General features: G+C 42.4%; 1 protein-coding gene across 2 annotated transcripts in view; it reads left to right on the forward strand.

Moving 5' to 3' along the window:
- Positions 1-17,929, forward strand: part of LOC124776212 (toll-like receptor 2) — a 183,499-nt gene that overhangs the window by 66,186 nt on the left and 99,384 nt on the right. For both annotated transcript variants that reach the window (XR_007015605.1, XM_047251063.1), the window contains exon 3: positions 17,131-17,462. Coding sequence is in view for 1 of the 2 variants with exons in the window: in XM_047251063.1 (XP_047107019.1) it covers positions 17,131-17,462 (332 nt within the window). In the remaining variant the exon portion in view is untranslated. The remainder of the gene's footprint in view (positions 1-17,130; positions 17,463-17,929) is intronic.

The raw sequence follows: 17,929 nt of genomic DNA on the forward strand, positions 1-17,929 counted from the left end.
TGTACGTGTCCCTTCACGTTTCCATTTCACTTTCACATCGGAAACTGTGGACTGAGGGATGCTTAGGAGTGTGCAAATTCGCGTACAGACATATGACACAAGTGAAACCCAATCACCTTACCACGTTCGAAGTCCATGAGTCCCGCAGAGCGCCCCATTCTGCTTTCTCACGATGTCTAATGACTACTGAGGTCGCTGATATGGAGTACCTGGTAGTAGGTGGCAGCACAATGCATCTAATATGAAAAAAATATGTTTTTGGGGGTGTCTGGATATTTTTGATCACATAATGTATGTTGTCCGACTCTTTCTGGAATGTATTTTCTCGTAATTTCGGTAGCAAAGGTCTCCATGATTCACTTTGCTTGGCTTGTGACTTCTGTCACTTCAGTTTTGTTGGGAATATGCGTAATTCTCTCGCGCTGAGTAAACAATCCACTGCCGAAACGCTCCGCTCGTCATTGGATCTTTTCTCTTCTGTTATTACTACCTGGTAAAGGCACCAGACTGGTGAAAGTACTCACGAATCGGTCGAGTGAGTGTTTTTTAAGCATTTCTTTCATGCACGAATTACATTTCGTTATGTTTATCCCAATGGACCTCAGTCCGGCACCTGATTTTGCTGCTATTTGTTTTATGTGGGCTTTTTACTTTAGGTCGCTCCGGATGGTTACTAGTGGGTATTTTGCAGTCATTTGTCGTCATTAGTATAATCTAACAGTAGTGTATCTCTGCGCCTGTTAATGTGCAATACGAAACTTACGTTGAAGGTCAACTGCCAGTTCTTGTACCTATCGTCCATCCTCCGCACGTCTTCTTGATACCATATTGATTTACTGGGCATAGCACTACTCAATTTGATACGCCATTACCTTCTTCCGACCTTCGAATTGAGTTACCCAGCTAGTTGGAGAGGGTCTTCAAGTTTGACGTGGACACCGTACTGTGGTTGAAATGGTCATTTTTCACATTCACGAGTCGTTTTCTGAGGTGAAAGAACAGATAGGTGATAGAGAAGAAAAAATATAAGAATAGGATTGAACCCCAGCCTTCGTATCTGTCGTCTGCTACTTGTGCTCTTAGGCACAGAGCTGTGTGTGTGTGTGTGTTTGAGGTTTACGGGCGCTAAACAGCGTGGTCATCAGCGCCCAAAGCTATCTTCATCCATTAGACTTCGTTTCCTTTTTATAATAAACTTGTTTCCGGATTTCGTGCATGTTTACTATACAAAAAAACTTTATAAATTGTAAAATACCTGCATTTACAAAGTCAATCCCTGTCGCTTTGGATGTTCCTTATTTGGAACAACAGTCCCCGTCTTCACTGCCCTGTACTTTACATTTTGGAACAGAAGTCGTGTTAGTGTACAGGACAATTAAATGCACAATAGCGTTTATTCTTGTACGCATGGAAAAACTGTTACAAATGTATTAAACTGCTAATCGAGGAGCCGGCCGGGGTGGTCGAGCGGTTCTAGGCGCTTCAGTCTGGAACCGCACGACCGCAGGTTCGAATGCTGCCTCGGGCATGGATGTGTGTGATGTACTTAGGTTAGTTAGGTTTTAGTAGTTCTAAGTTCTCGGGGACTGATGACCTCAGATGTTAAGTCCCATTGTGCTAAGAGCCATTTTCTAATCGAGGAACCTCATGTGATCATAATTAAGCTTCACAAAAATCCAAACAATACACTGAATGACGCACGATATTGCTCTCCCAGCATGTCGTATTTGAATTCTTTTAGATCAAAATATTTATTGTTACAGCCTCAGATGCAATTAGTCACACATGAAAAATAGTTTCGATCACGTAATGATCACATTCAAATCTAAAAATAAAATTAAATAAAACGTTATTAAGTAGCTAGTTATGGGGAAATGTAGCGGAAAATGTGAACGTTTGTTTAACAAATCTTTACGGGCATAGTAAGACAGAGACTGAAATTTTACATGTGCAAAGGAAAAGAACTGTATTTTAATAGAAAGGATAGTAAAAGAAAATTTTATTGTAGGCTCTAAGAACGTTGTAAGATTAAGATCATTAATTTGTGTTTAAAACTCCATTATTTACAAAATTTTGAATTTTAGACAATCAAAATTAAGTATATTTTGCTAACATGCAATCCGGTAAATGAGAATTTAGTTAAAGGGTGTTATATTTTTAACTTCACTGAGGCAGCTACATGTTGTCAACAGTTCCTGAAAATATGATAGCATTATATACACTTTTTGATAAATGCTTCTAATAATGCTAATAGAAATCCTTGGGTAACAGAAGAAATATTGAATTTAATTGATGAAAGGAGAAAATATAAATGAAGCCGGCAAAAAGGAATACAAACGTCTCAAAAATGAGATCGACAGGAAGTGCAAAATGGCTAAGCAGGGATGGCTAGAGGACAAATGTAAGGATGTAGAGGCTTATCTCACTAGGGGTAAGATAGATACTGCCTACAGGAAAATTAAAGAGACCTTTGGAGAGAAAAGAACCACTTGTATGAATATCAAGAGCTCAGATGCAAGCCCAGTTCTAAGCAAAGAAAGGAAGGCAGAAAGGTGGAAGGAGTATATAGAGGGTTTATACAAGGGCGATGTACTTGAGGACAATATTATGGAAATGGAAGAGGATGTAGATGAAGACGAAATGGGAGATACGATATTGCGTGAAGAGTTTGACAGAGCACTGAAAGACCTGAGTCGAAACAAGGCCCCGGGAGTAGACAACATTCCATTACAACTACTGATGGCCTTGGGAGAGCCAGTCATGACAAAACTCTACCTTCTGGTGAGCAAGATGTATGAGACAGGCGAAATACCCTCAGATTTCAAGAAGAATATAATAATTCCAATCCCAAAGAAAGCAGGTGTTGACAGATGTGAAAATTACCGAACTATCAGTTTAATAAGTCACAGCTGCAAAATACTAACGCGAATTCTTTACAGACGAATGGAAAAACTGGTAGAAGCGGACCTCGGGGAAGATCAGTTTGGATTCCGTAGAAATGTTGGAACACGTGAGGCAATTCTAACCTTACGACTTATCTTAGAAGAAAGATTAAGAAAAGACAAACTTACGTTTCTAGCATTTGTAGACTTAGAGAAAGCTTTTGACAATGTTGACTGGAATACTCTCTTTCACATTCTGAAGGTGGTAGAGGTAAAATACAGGGAGCGAAAGGCTATGTACAATTTGTACAGAAACCAGAAGGCAGTTATAAGAGTCGAGGGGCATGAAAGGGAAGCAGTGGTTGGGAAGGGAGTGAGACAGGGTTGTAGCCTCTCCCCGATGTTATTCAATCTGTACATTGACCAAGCAGTAAAGGAAACAAAAGAAAAATTCGTAGTGGGTATTAAAATCCATGGAGAAGAAATAAAAAATTTGAGGTTCGCCGATGACATTGTAATTCTGTCAGAGACAGCAAAGGACTTGGAAGAGCAGTTGAACGGAATGGACAGTGCATTGAAAGGAGGATATAAGATGAACATCAACAAAAGCAAAACGAGGATAAAGGCACTTAAAGTAGTAAAGGAGTTTTGCTATTTAGGGAGTAAAATAACTGATGATGGTCGAAGTAGAGAGGATATAAAATGTAGACTGGCAATGGCAAGAAAATCGTTTCTGAAGAAGAGAAATTTGTTAACGTCGAGTATAGATTTAAGTGTCAGGAAGTCGTTTCTGAAAGTATTTGTATGGAGTGTAGCGATGTATGGAAGTGAAACATGGACGATAACTAGTTTGGACACGAAGAGAATAGAAGCTTTCGAAATGTGGTGCTACAGAAGAATGCTGAAGATAAGGTGGGTAGATCACGTAACTAATGAGGAGGTATTGAATAGGATTGGGGAGAAGAGACGTTTGTGGCACAACTTGACTAGAAGAAGGGATCGGTTGGTAAGACATGTTTTGAGGCATCAAGGGATCACAAATTTAGCATTGGAGGGCAGCGTGGAGGGTAAAAATCGTAGAGGGAGACCAAGAGATGAATACACTAAGCAGATTCAGAAGGATGTAGGTTGCAGTAGGTACTGGGAGATGAAGGAGCTTGCACAGGATAGAGTAGCATGGAGAGCTGCATCAAACCAGTCTCAGGACTGAAGACCACAACAACAACAACAACAACAACAATGCAAAAAAATGTAAAACGGGGAAAATGGAGTTTTATCATGTAGTTCCTATATTTCAACGTATAACAGGCTTATCTGTATTTTAAAATCATCCAGCTTCTACTCTGTCTGGCCTGTATTTTTAGAGTAGCCAGTACTCTGACAGCTGCGGTGATCCCGCTCTGATCAATCGTGTAAAATGCTTTTGCAATGAACACACCTGGACTTATACCAGCTATCTGCAGCACTTCAGTTCCGCCAGTATATCCGCCAGTGAAACACAAAATTGTATCACAACACCTATTTTTAGTACATTTAGTATACAGAATGCAGTTTTTGAGTATCTAATCGAAATTAATTTATTTAGGCTGTCATGCACATTCTGTAAGTTCCCATGAAGTCACTTCCTCAGTAAATCGGTATTTGCAAGAACTCTTAATGTAGGCTTAATTGTCTTCGTAACAGGTTCTCGTAATGAGTGCTTATGTTTTGTTTATTATGTTGCATTTACATTAATCGTCATTCGGGAACAGATTATGTGTTGTTTAGCCGCTGGATAGTTTATGAAAATAAATAGCCCGCTCAGTACGCCTTACCGCCTTTAAATTGTTTGAATTTTTCGTAATAGTTCTCCCACAAAATACACGAAGGAAATACATTTTTTTAAGAGGAAGCCTACCTTTCCCTCCTAGCGGTTTCTCCATCCTCAAGCGATTCACCTTCTTTCTCCTTTAAAAAGCGACAAAATCTACTACCAAGTTTTTTTTGGATATGCACAACTCATTCTAAATTTCCTATTGCAGTATAATATCGTTTATTATCTTTTAAAGCTTTGAAAGACGACGAATCCCCACCAATATCACCATTTCACAAATGTCTGAAAAGGTGAGCGTGGGTGCGAATGAAGGTTTAAACACTTTAATTTTCTAAATGCGTTGTAATACTGTTATCTTGATAAAATTTGTGCCCAACATATATTAATCTCCGTAGATCGAGAAAAAATATTTTCGAAAAATTGATTTTCCGAATCTAAATGTATGGCATCCTTCCTTAAGTAGATAACGAAGATTAAAACATTTGAAATTTCACATTTTTAAAATTGTAATCTATGTTCGAGTTGTAGGATTTAAATTTATTCAAAAAGAACACAGTTGTACGCTACAAAATAAAAAACAGGACTATAGGTAGTAGACTTGCGACAACATCTAGGGGAATCTAGCGTTTTATTAATCTTACTCTGTGTCATACAGATGCCGGCGTTATAGACGAGAGCTAGGGGCCGGGCACGAGGGGGGGGAGGGGGTCGGGAGGGGGGGGGGAGGGAGGAGGTGGGAGGGTGAGAGAGAGGATAGGCAACTAATACTGTGTGGTAATGAAATGTTACAAAGAAAAGATGTAAAGCAATTAATTTTGGACTAAGACGCTATTTAGATAACTCACTTAATATTCATAAATGACACTTTTTAAAAATTCACGATTAAATTCAAACAATGATCAGAAACGTTGAGTGCGTTCTGTTTTCACCAGAGGGCGTCTGAGGCGTGCGTTTGCTGCATGTTTACATTGGGATCAGTCTCCCCCGGTCGCGCTGTCAACCTCGCTGCCTGCTGGTGCGGGGGGCTGATAAGGCCGTTTTCCGTCGAGAGAGGAGGCAGCAGGTGTGCGGACCTGCTGACCGGGCCGCCAGAGTACGTCGTCCAAGTTCTTGAAATTACATTTAGCGAATGACTATTTCATCTGGTCCTTTCAGGTGATAATGTCCATAGATCTCAAGTTCTTCCGAACGTTCAAAAAAATTTCCTTTAGGCGCCGTACTCAAAATTTCAAGATGTGTCTCTGATGGTCCTGCCGGCTGTTTAGTATCATTTACATGATCTCCAAATGCTGTCCCCGAGGAGAAGTGTGTGCTTTAAATCAAATGTGAAATGTTCTAACAGTCCGACTTGAACAGGGTGTTTCAGTTGTCCTTTCCGATATCGTTTTATGCAAATCGCAATTCAGTATCTTTGGTTTAAAACCCACGTGCGTCCTCGCTCGCTGCGGTCACATTGTCAGTCCTAGAGAAAAAAAATGAACAGGAACTTATTGTAGGAAATGTAATGTAGTTGAATTCTGTACTGAGATACATTTTCGCTGGAGGCCGTAGTCTTCGAGTTATTCTAGAAAAACGTACAAAATTGACCTTCAGATGCACCCCCACTCACACGCTGATCTCCCACCGGTCAGGATTTCTAGCATGCTGTTCATGGCGCATCCTCCTACCATTGTACAAAAATTTTCGACTGCACGAATTATTTCTCATATTCGACCTTTTTTTTTATCTTCACTGACTGGCATTATTGCGCCACCTGCTTAGTCGAGCACTTAAGAATTGTAAACCTGACGTTTGTGTAAATTTTACCTAACAATTTTGTGAATTTTAGCAGCATAAAATGAACAGTTACATAATTCTGTTCGTCAGGCCTTCTGATTGTAAGGGTTAAGTTTGGATCGAATAGTCAACGTGATTAATTTTACTGTGACGTTTAGAAAAGTCATCTGCCTTTCATTACCCTGACGGGCACATTCAAATTAATAATGTTAACGAAATAGCTGATTATGCTGATGGCGCAAGAGCCCCACCAACGGAGATGGAAAAAGTCAAATATCTTGAATAGTTCGTGTAGCCGGAACTCCTTGTACAATGATAGGAGGGAGTGCCACGAACAACATACTAGAAACCGTGACTGCTGATGGATGAGTTTGGCGGCAGAGGTGCATTTGCTGGTCACTTTTGTACGTTTTTCTTGGATAACTCTAAAACTGTGGCCTCCATCGAAAAAGTATCCAAGTACAAAATTTAACTACATTAAATTTCCCACAATAAGACCTGTTGATTTTTTTTCTGTAGGACTAACAGTAGCGCGTAGCGAGTGAGAGAATATGAAGTTTTCAGGCGTGACTAGAAATACACTGTTGTCCAAAATTAATAAGTATTTCCCCTTCCTGTGCCTAATTCACGATATAATCGTGCAACTGCCAATAGATGTCCGTACTATCGCGTTCTGCACGGAACAGGGCTTTCCGGTCATAGGACAACCACACGAACGATGACTTCAGGGAACCTGTCAAACAGGGTGGTGGTTGCCGTGTAGTCCCACATCCACAGTTGCCTGTGTACCCAGTCACAGACGGTGCAGTGCGGCACAGCGAAGACGCCTACCAGGCTCTCTGCGATGGAGGGCCATAGGAAGATTGGAAGCAGGACAGTCGCAAATTGATGTGGTTCGATGGCGTAATGTGAGTCGTTCTGTTGTTTCGTGGATGTCGTGACAGTTTATAGAGACCGAAACTGTATTCCGAAGACCTGGGCAGGACCGATCACGTGTTACACAGAAAGAGAGGACCGTTATTTGGCTGTAAAGGCAGGACAGTACCTCCTTAGTACTGCACGGTTATTGGCATCTGAGCTCACACCATCCACAACACGTTTTGTATCGAGGTAAACGGTGTACAGAAGGCTTCAGCAGAGCGGTCTTTGTTGTCGGTGACCTGTATGTGTATCTCTGACGGGTCTTCACAGAAAGGATCGTCTTAAAGTTGAGTCGTTCACATTCCACCTGGACGGTCGAACAATCGGCCAATGTTCTCCTCACAGATGAGTCCCGACTTGGTCTGAGGAGTGGTTCACTGCGGATTCGCATCTGGAGGGAACGTAGAACATGATTTCGGGACCCAAACATTATGTAAAGAGACCGACATCCAGGAAGATCGTTAATGGTGTGGGTAGAGATTATGTTGGTCACTCGAGCACGTCGTCATGGAATCGTACTGGCGAATCGGCAAGGTTTAATTGTTGTCAAGTATCGTGACGAGAACTTGGGACCTCATGTGCGGTTACTGCGAGTTGCTGTGGGCCCAGACTTGGTATTACTGGACGATAATGTTCGACGTCATAGAGTACGGGTGGCTGACGGTTTCTTGGATATGGAAGATATTGCCCGCATGATGTGACCTGCTCGCTCTCCACATTTGAATCCCATAGAGGACATCTGAGGTGCACTTGCGAGAGGGGTTGCACTACGTCACTGTCCATCAACCACTCTCCAAGAGTTGCGAGCAGCTGTGCGGGAAGAATGGGCGTTATTGCCTGAACATGAGATTGGTGACATCATTCACAACGTGGCCTACGGTTGTCAGGCCTCTATTGCTGCCAGAGATTGTCAAAGCCCACACTGAGCACATTAACCAGCTGTCGGAATGTGTGAAAATCCATTAAGTTGAGAAAAAAAAATAAAGAACATTTTTGTCTTCCGTTATGCATGTTACAGTTGTTTGCGTTCTGTATTCTTTACATTGTTTCTACTTTACTAGCACACGTTTACACTGTTTTGTGACAAAATAAATGCTACCTTGCAAAATTTCACCAGTTTAGAATTGTAGGTAGCATAAAACAGCATCGGTAGGGACAGCTGAATCACTCTGTAACTGCTTGTGAGAGTCGTTGCATTTAATATTATACACACCTGATGCACTAAACTGAGAACTTAGCTTAAAATCAATATTTCACTTGAGCAAAAGCCTATTCTTAACCCGACTGTTCAAAACTCTTGAACTATTTTATCTGATACCCTTACTCTCTATGCTATAGCCATATAGGTTTTTGCACTAGATGTTCCACTTTTAACGTTATCTATATGACGCAGAGTGAGATTACTAAAATGCGGGATACTATTGAATGGTGTCACAAGTGTACTATAGTGACTTTCCTTTTATTTTATAACTGAGCGCTGTGTTCTTTTTAAAGAAATGTGGCTTTTCATAGCTCTGATTAACTGGAGGCAACTTTAAAAAAGATAAATACTACCAGCCTAGTTTGTCTACTTATTTAGTTACAGTTTTAAGAATTTAAAATTCAAAATATTTTAAATCTGCTTTATCTACTTAAATAGTCAATTTTCAATGTTTCTTTTTTTAAATTTTATGTTTAGATCTGGAGTTGATTATTAAGCGATGGAAACTTCTTATAATGTGAGGCTAATTGCAACTGCCGGCTGGAGTGCCCGAGCGGTTCTAGGTGCTACAGCCTGGAACCGCGCGACCGCTACTGTCGCAGATTCGAATCCTGCCTCGGGCATGGATGTGTGTGATGTCCTTATGTTAGTTAGGTTTAATTAGTTCTAAGTTCTAGGGGACTGATGACCTCATATGTTAAGTCCCATAGTGCTCAGACCAATTTGAACCATTTTTGAATTGCAGCTGAAGCTGTTATAATAAACGTATTAAAAAAAAATCCTTCACACTATCCGCCTGGGGGCTACGGAGAAACTCACGGTATGTCAACAGCGGACCATCAGCACCTGTTTAGCTCCAATGCTTGAGCGGCGAATATTGGCGACTGCCTCATGAGACAAGTCATCATCGCCGCAGCAACTCACACGCAAAGCATATACGCACACCCTGTGAGTGACCCTGCCTCTCCTGCTGGAAGCCGTACCTTTGGTGGTACGGAGAGTTAAGTGGCTACAGCATGATGCTGCTTCAGCGCTCGTTGCCTTCTTAAATTTGGAGATTTTTACACTGGTACGGGCAGATCACTCCCACCTGCATGGTATTTTCACAGGTGTGCTTTCAAACCTACACTGTCCAACATTGTTTATCTCCACCTGCAAGTTGTTGCACCTGCTTTTGAACGCATTTCCGGCCGTATGACCACTTTTCCTCCTTATCTTTTCGGATAGCATTTCCTGCAGTTGGCGCCAAAATATGGTTCAAATGGCTCCAAGCACTATGGGACTTAACATCTGAGGTCATCAGTCCCCTTAACTTAGAACTACTTAAACCTAACTAATCTATGGACATCACACACATCCATGCCCGAGGCAGGATGCAACCTGCGACCGTAGCAGCAGCGCGGTTCCGGACAGAAGTGCCTAGAACCGCTCGGCCGGCTAGAGTTGGCTCCATTTGGGAAAACAACCCTTGCATTCACATTGGGGATAACTATGTCATACTTATCCGCAGGGTGAATGCAAGATCACCTAAAGTTTCTTCCTTACACTTTATATCCCATCTCAACGGTTGTCAGACATTCAGTACCAACGCATTTGCACTACAAAAGCCAAAGAAACTGGCACACCTGCCTAATATCGTGTACGGCCCCCGCAAGCACGCAGAAGCGCCGCAACACGATGTAGCATGGACTCGACTAATGTCTGAAGTAGTGCTGGAGGGAACTGACACCATGAATCCTGCAGGCCTGTCCATGAAGCCGTAAGAGCACTGTTCAGAACAGTGCGTTGCAAGGCGTCCCAGACGTGCTCAATAATGTTCATGTCTGGGGAGTTTGGTGGCCATCGGAAGTGTTTAAACTCATAACAGTGTTGCTGGAGCCACTCTGTAGCAATTCTGGACGTGTGTGGGGTGTCACATTGCCCTGCTGCAATTGCCCAAGTTCGTCAGAATGCACGATGGACGTGAATGGTTGCAGGTGATCAGACAGGATGCTTATGTACGTGTCACCTGTCAGAGTCGTATCTAGAAGTATCAGGGGTCCCCTATCACTCCAACTGCACACACCGCACACCATTATAGAGCCTTCACCAACTTCCAGATTCCCCTGCTGAAATGCAGTGTCCGTGGATTCATGAGGTTGTCTCCGTACCCGTACACGTCCATCCGCTCGATACTATTTGAAACGAGAATCGTCCGACCAGGCAACATTTGACCAGACATCAACAGTCCGATGTCGGTGTCGACGGACCCAAACGAGGCGTAAAGCTTTGTGTCGTGCAGTCATCAAGGGTACACGAGTGGGCCTTCGGCTCCGTAAGCCCATATCGATGATGTTTCGTTGAATGGTTCACACGCTGACACTTGGCGATGGCCCAGCATTGAAATCTGCTGCAGTTCGCGGAAGGGTTGCACTTCTGCCACGCTGAACGATTCTCTTCAGTCGTCGTTGGTCCCGACCTTGCAGGATCTTTTTCCGGCCGCAGTGATGTCGGAGATTTGATGTTTTTCTGGATTTCTGATATTCACGCTCGTGAAATAGTCTTACGGGAAAATCCCTATTTCATCGCTACCTTCCTGGAGATGCTGTGTCCCATCGCTCGTGCGCCGACTACAACATCACGTTCAAACTAACTTAAATCTTGAACTAACTAAAATCTTGATAACCCGCCATTTTAGCAGCAGTAACCGATCTAACAACTGCGCCAGACACCTGTCTTATACAGGCATTGCCGACCGCTGCGCCGTATTATGCCTGTTTATATATCTCTGTATTTGAATACGCATGCCTATACCAGTTTCTTTGGCGCTTCAGAGCTGATTCGATCTATGAAAACATCAAGTCTTACGACACTAGATATGGATCAGGCTGCACTAAACAGCTAAGGTGGCAACAAATACCTCCAGCCTTACAGCAAATCAACTAGTTTATTATTCATGCGTGTATTGCTCCATGCCTTCCATTATATGGTATAAGCACCGAAAATTTTACATTGCTGTACTAAAAGTTCCTTCAGTTATCATTCTCTGATTGCCCCAAACATCACACATGTTGTGTGCGTTATTTGAATTCATGTTATCATTGTCTGAAACACAAATGTTTGTCGTAAATTTGAGTAAACCTCTTTTCGGCCAAAGTATTAGAAATCGGTTTTGCTCAGAGAGTCGTCACTACTTTTCCACTGCGTCTTCAATAATGCTGTGGAAAAAACTTTCAGCAACGTGCACGTGTGCTTGTAATTTTTTGAAGTATATTAGCAGATAGAGATGATAATCATTGATAAGTAAAAGCCGAAGGTGGTTTGAACGCCGCAGTGCAGTACTTGGCTCGCATTGTAGTTATGACCAAGCGTACCTACCGTCTCTGGACTGAGTTGCCGAGGTAGCTATAGAGCGACCAAAACTTCACGTGGCCTCTGAACCACGGTGCAACTGGGGTGGGTACTCTTAATCAAGGAAAAAGTAAGATTCTCAAGAGACTAAGGCGCTTTTATCAAATTAGAATTCACCGCCCACTTCTTTCTTTTGTTATGCGGAGCTCAACGTGGACGCACCTGTTTTGTGAACATCTCTTCGTTTCGTTGCTGCCGTGTTGCAGGATCAGAGGGCCTAGAAGGAGCCTTACCATTTCTTTCAAACCATTGTTTTTTAGAGATGGTTTTCTATCAGCTACTCCACCTTCCCTCCAACGACGGTAATTTCTTACAACGATTCTCATGCTTTTGCTCCTGATACAGGTTGTTTTCGAGATTGATTGTCAATATTTTCCCCCTTTTAATTACCACTGTGCATATCCCAGATTTCTCTAAGTTGTGGAGTTCATCCACAATTGACCTAAAACAAATAAAAATAAGAGCTCTCCTAAAGCGAGATACTCATTTTTGTTGTAAATCAGTGTACCCAAATCGAAAGGCTTTTAGATTAATACAGTTTATAGCAGATAGATGTATTATTCACGATACTTTAAAACTTGGGCAGACAATAATAGATGTGCAAATTCGTGTTTGAGTAAGCCCTCTGTCGAACAGTAAACCTCTTTTGGCTAAGGTAAAAGTGTGAAGTAGTAAAAGGAGTGCTCTTATCTTCTCCCAGTTAGGCTTCTTTCTCTTTTCCTTTCTCTGTGAATCACCCCACTTTCTTCCCCTTTATGTTCTTTAACTGGGTATAACCATGTTCATCTTTCCCTCCCTCCTTCATCTCTTTTTCTAAAGCTGATTGCTGCTAGCACTCGTAACTAGAAACATATCTTACAGTAATTTCTAATTATTGTCGTACCTATTATATACGAATATAAACTGTGTGTGTGTATTTTATATGTACTATCGTAATATTAATTTGTAAATATAATATAACATGCTTAACGTAGCATATGCCAAATAAAATGCGAGGGCTATCCAGAAAGTAGATAAGGTTTTCACCCGCTGCAAAAAGAATGGGCGGGGCTAGCGTGGCCACATTGTTGAGTGAGTGCTTGTCCGTTCAGTCGGCATCAAGCCGCGCGAATGTGAGGCCCGTATCGTTTCACGTTATTTCGCAATAAAAATTTTAAATGCCGCAATTGAAAATCCCGGGAGTTCTAAATCGATGTCAGTAATCAGGTTTCTGTTGGCAAGAAACCACAAACCGATTGAAATTTATCGGCAACTGTGTGAACGGAAACAACTTAATCACTGAAGGTGTTGTGGGCCAATGGTGCATTAGGTTTAAGAGTGGCCGAACTAAGGTTCACGATGTAGAGCGGGTTGAGCGGCTAAGCATTGTGGTTGATGAACTGGTCGCGAAAGTCAAAAAATTAGCCTGTTCACAATCCCAGAGCTCTCGTCTAGTCTTCTACAAATTTCACAGAATTTGTTGGATCACATCGTTGCTCAGAGGCGAGGCTACCACAAATTTTTTGCAACATGGGTACCAAAAATCTTAACAGAAAACCACAAGAACCAGCGAATGGCTGGTCTTTAGTATTTCTGGACTCTTACGAAAAAGGTGGTCAATAATTGTTTGATCGAACCGTAACTGGAGACGAGACCTATGTGAACCATGTGAACTGCGAGACTAAATTGCAGTCTATGGAGTGGGGCTACGCAGTTCCTCCCCTCTCCCCCCCCCCCCCTCCCCCCCAAAAAAGAACAAGAGAATGCTCGCAAACGTTGTCTGCAAGAATGCTCACGGCGACTGTTGTTTGAGCCAGGAAAGGTGTGCTCCTTGTCGATTTTCTTGAGCGTGCCATAACAATAAACTCTGCGAAGTATTCGCAGACTCTGGATTGCTTATGAATAGCAGTTCAGAATAAGCGCAGAGGAAAGTCGAGCTCAAAAATTTTGTTCTTGCACGACAACGCTCGACCAAAGACGGCAAAAAAGATGTAAGAAGTACTCAGTGTGGGAGGAGTTGCGTCATCCGCCGTACACTCAGGATCTTGCAGCCAGTGACTACGATCTGTTTCCAACGATGAAGACCCGGCTCGCAACGCAGCGCTTTGACGACGATGTGGGACTAACTGGCTGAAGCCTCAGACGGCAGAACAACATGACAGTGGTATTTTAAAACTCATTCGCCGGCATGATAAGCGCCTAAATTTGTGCAGAGTCTGTTGAAAAGTAGTACTTCAAATGAATACAACAGCACTTTTCCCAGCATTATGTTGTTTTTCAATACGGAAACATGAGCTGCCTTCCGGATAGACCTTGTATGTAGAATGCCTGGTTTGATGTAAGAGAGGATCTGAGAACCATAATGTTGCCAGGTTAAATAAATCTATACATAAAAAGTAAATAAATGCGGAACTAAAACAACGTTCAGAACGAATTGTTAGCTACTCATATGGTATGCAACAATGGAATAGCTGCAGCACTTCCTGACTTAACAGACCAAGCGGCGCAATGCAGTGGATAACGCACTGGAATCCCATTCGGCCTTTGAAAGTGCACGCACGATTCTCCTTCCCCACCTTTGAAAAAGTCCGCGCTTGTCTCCGTCTCTAATGACGTCGACGGGAAGTTAAACCCTGATCTTTGTTCTTGCCTTAGTGGTACTAACGTAACATCACTGAGCTAACGAAATGCTTTCTACTCGTATAGACTGAGAAACACGACGTTCTAGTTACTGAACAGCAGTCCCAAGTCTTACAGGCGCCAAACATTTGGTAGAAGACAGTTATCGTATCTTACAGTGATAATACGTTATTATTCAAAGCAGTCCAGAGAAAAACTGACCGAAGTAAAGGATAACTAGTAATTAACGTGCCGTTGACGACGGGGCCATTAGAGACGGAACAAAAACCAAAAATGGAGAAGGGTTTCAACGGAAATCGGCTATTTGTAACGTAGTTAGAAAATTTTTTGCTATTGTTACTTAAAAGTAGGTGAAATTTTTCATATGCTATTACGTTGCAGCTAAAATAGTGGGTGAAGGTGCACTGCAGAGAACGAAAAACGGTTTGTTTGGGGGGGGGGGGGGGAAGGTAACTCCATTTTGGGTCTCATAGGTTCCCACTGTTTGGAGGTTTTCATCAAATGAAGAAATTATATGACTTGTAATAAATTATCTGGTCGAGCTGGAAAGAAAGTACTACACGAAAATTTTGAAATCTCTCTTGGCTAAAATATTTAGCTTGGCGGGATTATGTGGAGAAAGAAAAAACCGTTTTTGCAAAGTGAGCGTTCTTTATCTAATCTTTTACCAGAATTATCAGACAAACCTCGTATTTACAGGGTGGTCCATAGACAGTGCCTGGGCCATGAATGTTTTAGTTGGGCCACTTTTTTCGCTTTGTGATAGATGGCGCTGTAATAGTCACAAACGTATAAGTACGTGGTATCACGTAACATTCCCCCCGCGCGAACGGTATTTGCTTCGTGATACATTACCCGTGTTAAAATGGACCATTTACCAATTGCGGAAAAGGTCAATATCGTGTTGATGTATGGCTATTGTGATCAAAATGCCCAACGGGCGTGTGCTATATATGCTGCTCGGTATCCTGGACGACATCATCCAAGTGTCCGGGCCGTCTGCCGGATAGTTACGTTATTTAAGGAAACAGGAAGTGTTCAGCCACATGTGAAATGTCAACCACGACCCGCAACAAATGATGATGACCACGTAGGTATTTTAGCGGCTGTCGCGGCTACTCCGCACATCAGTAGCAGACAAACTGCGCGAGAATCGGGAAAATCAAAAACGTCGGTGTTGAGAAGGCTACATCAACATTGATTGCACCCGTACCATATTTCTATGCACCGGGAATTGCATGGCGACGACTTTGAACGTCGTGTTCAGTTCTGCCACTGGGCACAAGAGAAATTACGGGACGATGACAGATTTTTTGCACGCGTTGTATTTAGCGACGAAGCGTCATTCACCAACAGCGGTAACGTAAACCGGCCTAATATGCACTATTGGGCAACGGAAAATCCACGATGGCTGCAACAAGTGGAACATCAACGACCTTGGTGGGTTAACGTATGGTGCGGCATTATGGGAGGAAGGATAATTGGCCCCTATTTTATCGATGGCAATCTAAATGGTGCAATGCATGCTGATTTCCTACGTAATGTTCTACCGATGTTACTACAAGATGTTTCACTGCATGACAGAATGGCGATGAACTTCCAACATGATGGATGTCCGGCACACTGCTCGCGTGCGGTTGAAGCGGTATTGAATAGCATATTTCATGACAGGTGGATTGGTCGTCGAAGCACCGTACCATGGCCCGCACGTTCACAGGATCTGACGTCCCTGGAATCTTTCTGTGGGTAAGGTTGAAGGATATTTGCTATCGTGATCCACCGACAACACCTGACAACATGCGTCAGCGCATTGTCAATGCATGTGCGAACATTACGGAAGGCGAACTACTCGCTGTTGAGAGGAATGTCGTTACACGTATTGCCAAATGCATTGAGGTTGACGGACGTCATTTTGAGCATTTATTGCATTAATGTGTTATTTACAGGTAATCACTCTGTAACAGCATGCGTTCTCAGAAATGATAAGTTCACAAAGGTACATGTGTCACATTGGAACAACCGAAATAAAATGTACAAACGTGCCTACATTCTGTATTTTAATTTAAAAAACCTACCTGTTACCAACTGTTCGTCTAAAATTGTGAGCCATATGTTTGTGACTATTACAGCGCCATCCATCACAAAGCGAAAAAAGTGGTCCAACTAAAACATTCATATTTCTTTACGTACTACACGAATATGCAATAAAAAATGGGGGACCCTATTTAAAAAAACGCAGTTGATATCCGTTTGACCTATGGCAGCGCTATCTAGCGGGCCAACCGTAGCGCCATCTGGTTTGCCCCTTCAAGCTAGACAAGTTTCGTTCTTTGTAGTTTTTTCGTTTGACGCTTATTTCGTGAGATATTTGGCCCGGTCACGATCAGTGGACCACCCTGTATATTTTTACTTAGCAATTTACAAACGTGAGATGTGAGATTCGTTAGTTTATAGTTATTACATTTATTAACTCATGCTTGCTCCGGTAGGATTATGACAATGTTTATGTATTACCACATCATTTGCAGGGACTGCCCGATTGAAGTGTACATCCTGGAGAGTGTTGCAGCCCTGAGTCCTCTGAAGTACAACAGTACTTCGACGGAGTTTTGGAATTTCACAAGCCCAGTGTTCAGAGAAGATGAAAACTTTTTTATCACTTTAGCTTTCAATGACATTACCATGAGGTATACACGCTGTTCCATATCTTTAACGAACATCTACAATTTGGGAAAGACGAGCATCGAAAAATTTGTGCTCTACAACAATGACAATATCAGCACAGATCTGAAACTGGGAATGATGCCAAAGTTGAAGCAGCTCACAATCGCAAATAGCTCTATTCTAGACTTCCCAGAGGGTACGTATTACCTTCTTCTTAGAGCAGTTCTGCTTAGTGCTGAGAAACACTAACACATGCATGCGCACTTTCATAACTAATATTTACGCATTTCTCTGCCTTGCTCCTGTCCTGCGTACACCAAGGTCACAGGAAGGTGGCGATATTACTCTCTATGGAAGGAACAAATCTCAATATTTCAATAGATCAGTCACAAGGAATATCAAGCAACTTCCTTCGCAAAGTAAACTCAAAAGTTGGTAGTCCATCAGTGTTTCAGCATTTTCCAAACAGTCAGCCATGACGATACGTTACGGGTTCCAAACAACAGACAAAACTATTCCAGTCAACAACTGCCTCCGTAGCCATGGTCACCAACGTACACCGGAGTGGTGATGCTCAACTCTCAGGTCGATAGTTCGAATGCTGGTGCTGGAAAAAATTTTCACGCTGATTATTTGACCAGCAAGGTAAGGAGAAATAATAGA

This window comes from Schistocerca piceifrons, chromosome 2 (genome assembly GCF_021461385.2).
Source record: "Schistocerca piceifrons isolate TAMUIC-IGC-003096 chromosome 2, iqSchPice1.1, whole genome shotgun sequence".
Taxonomy (NCBI): Eukaryota; Metazoa; Arthropoda; class Insecta; order Orthoptera; family Acrididae; genus Schistocerca; species Schistocerca piceifrons.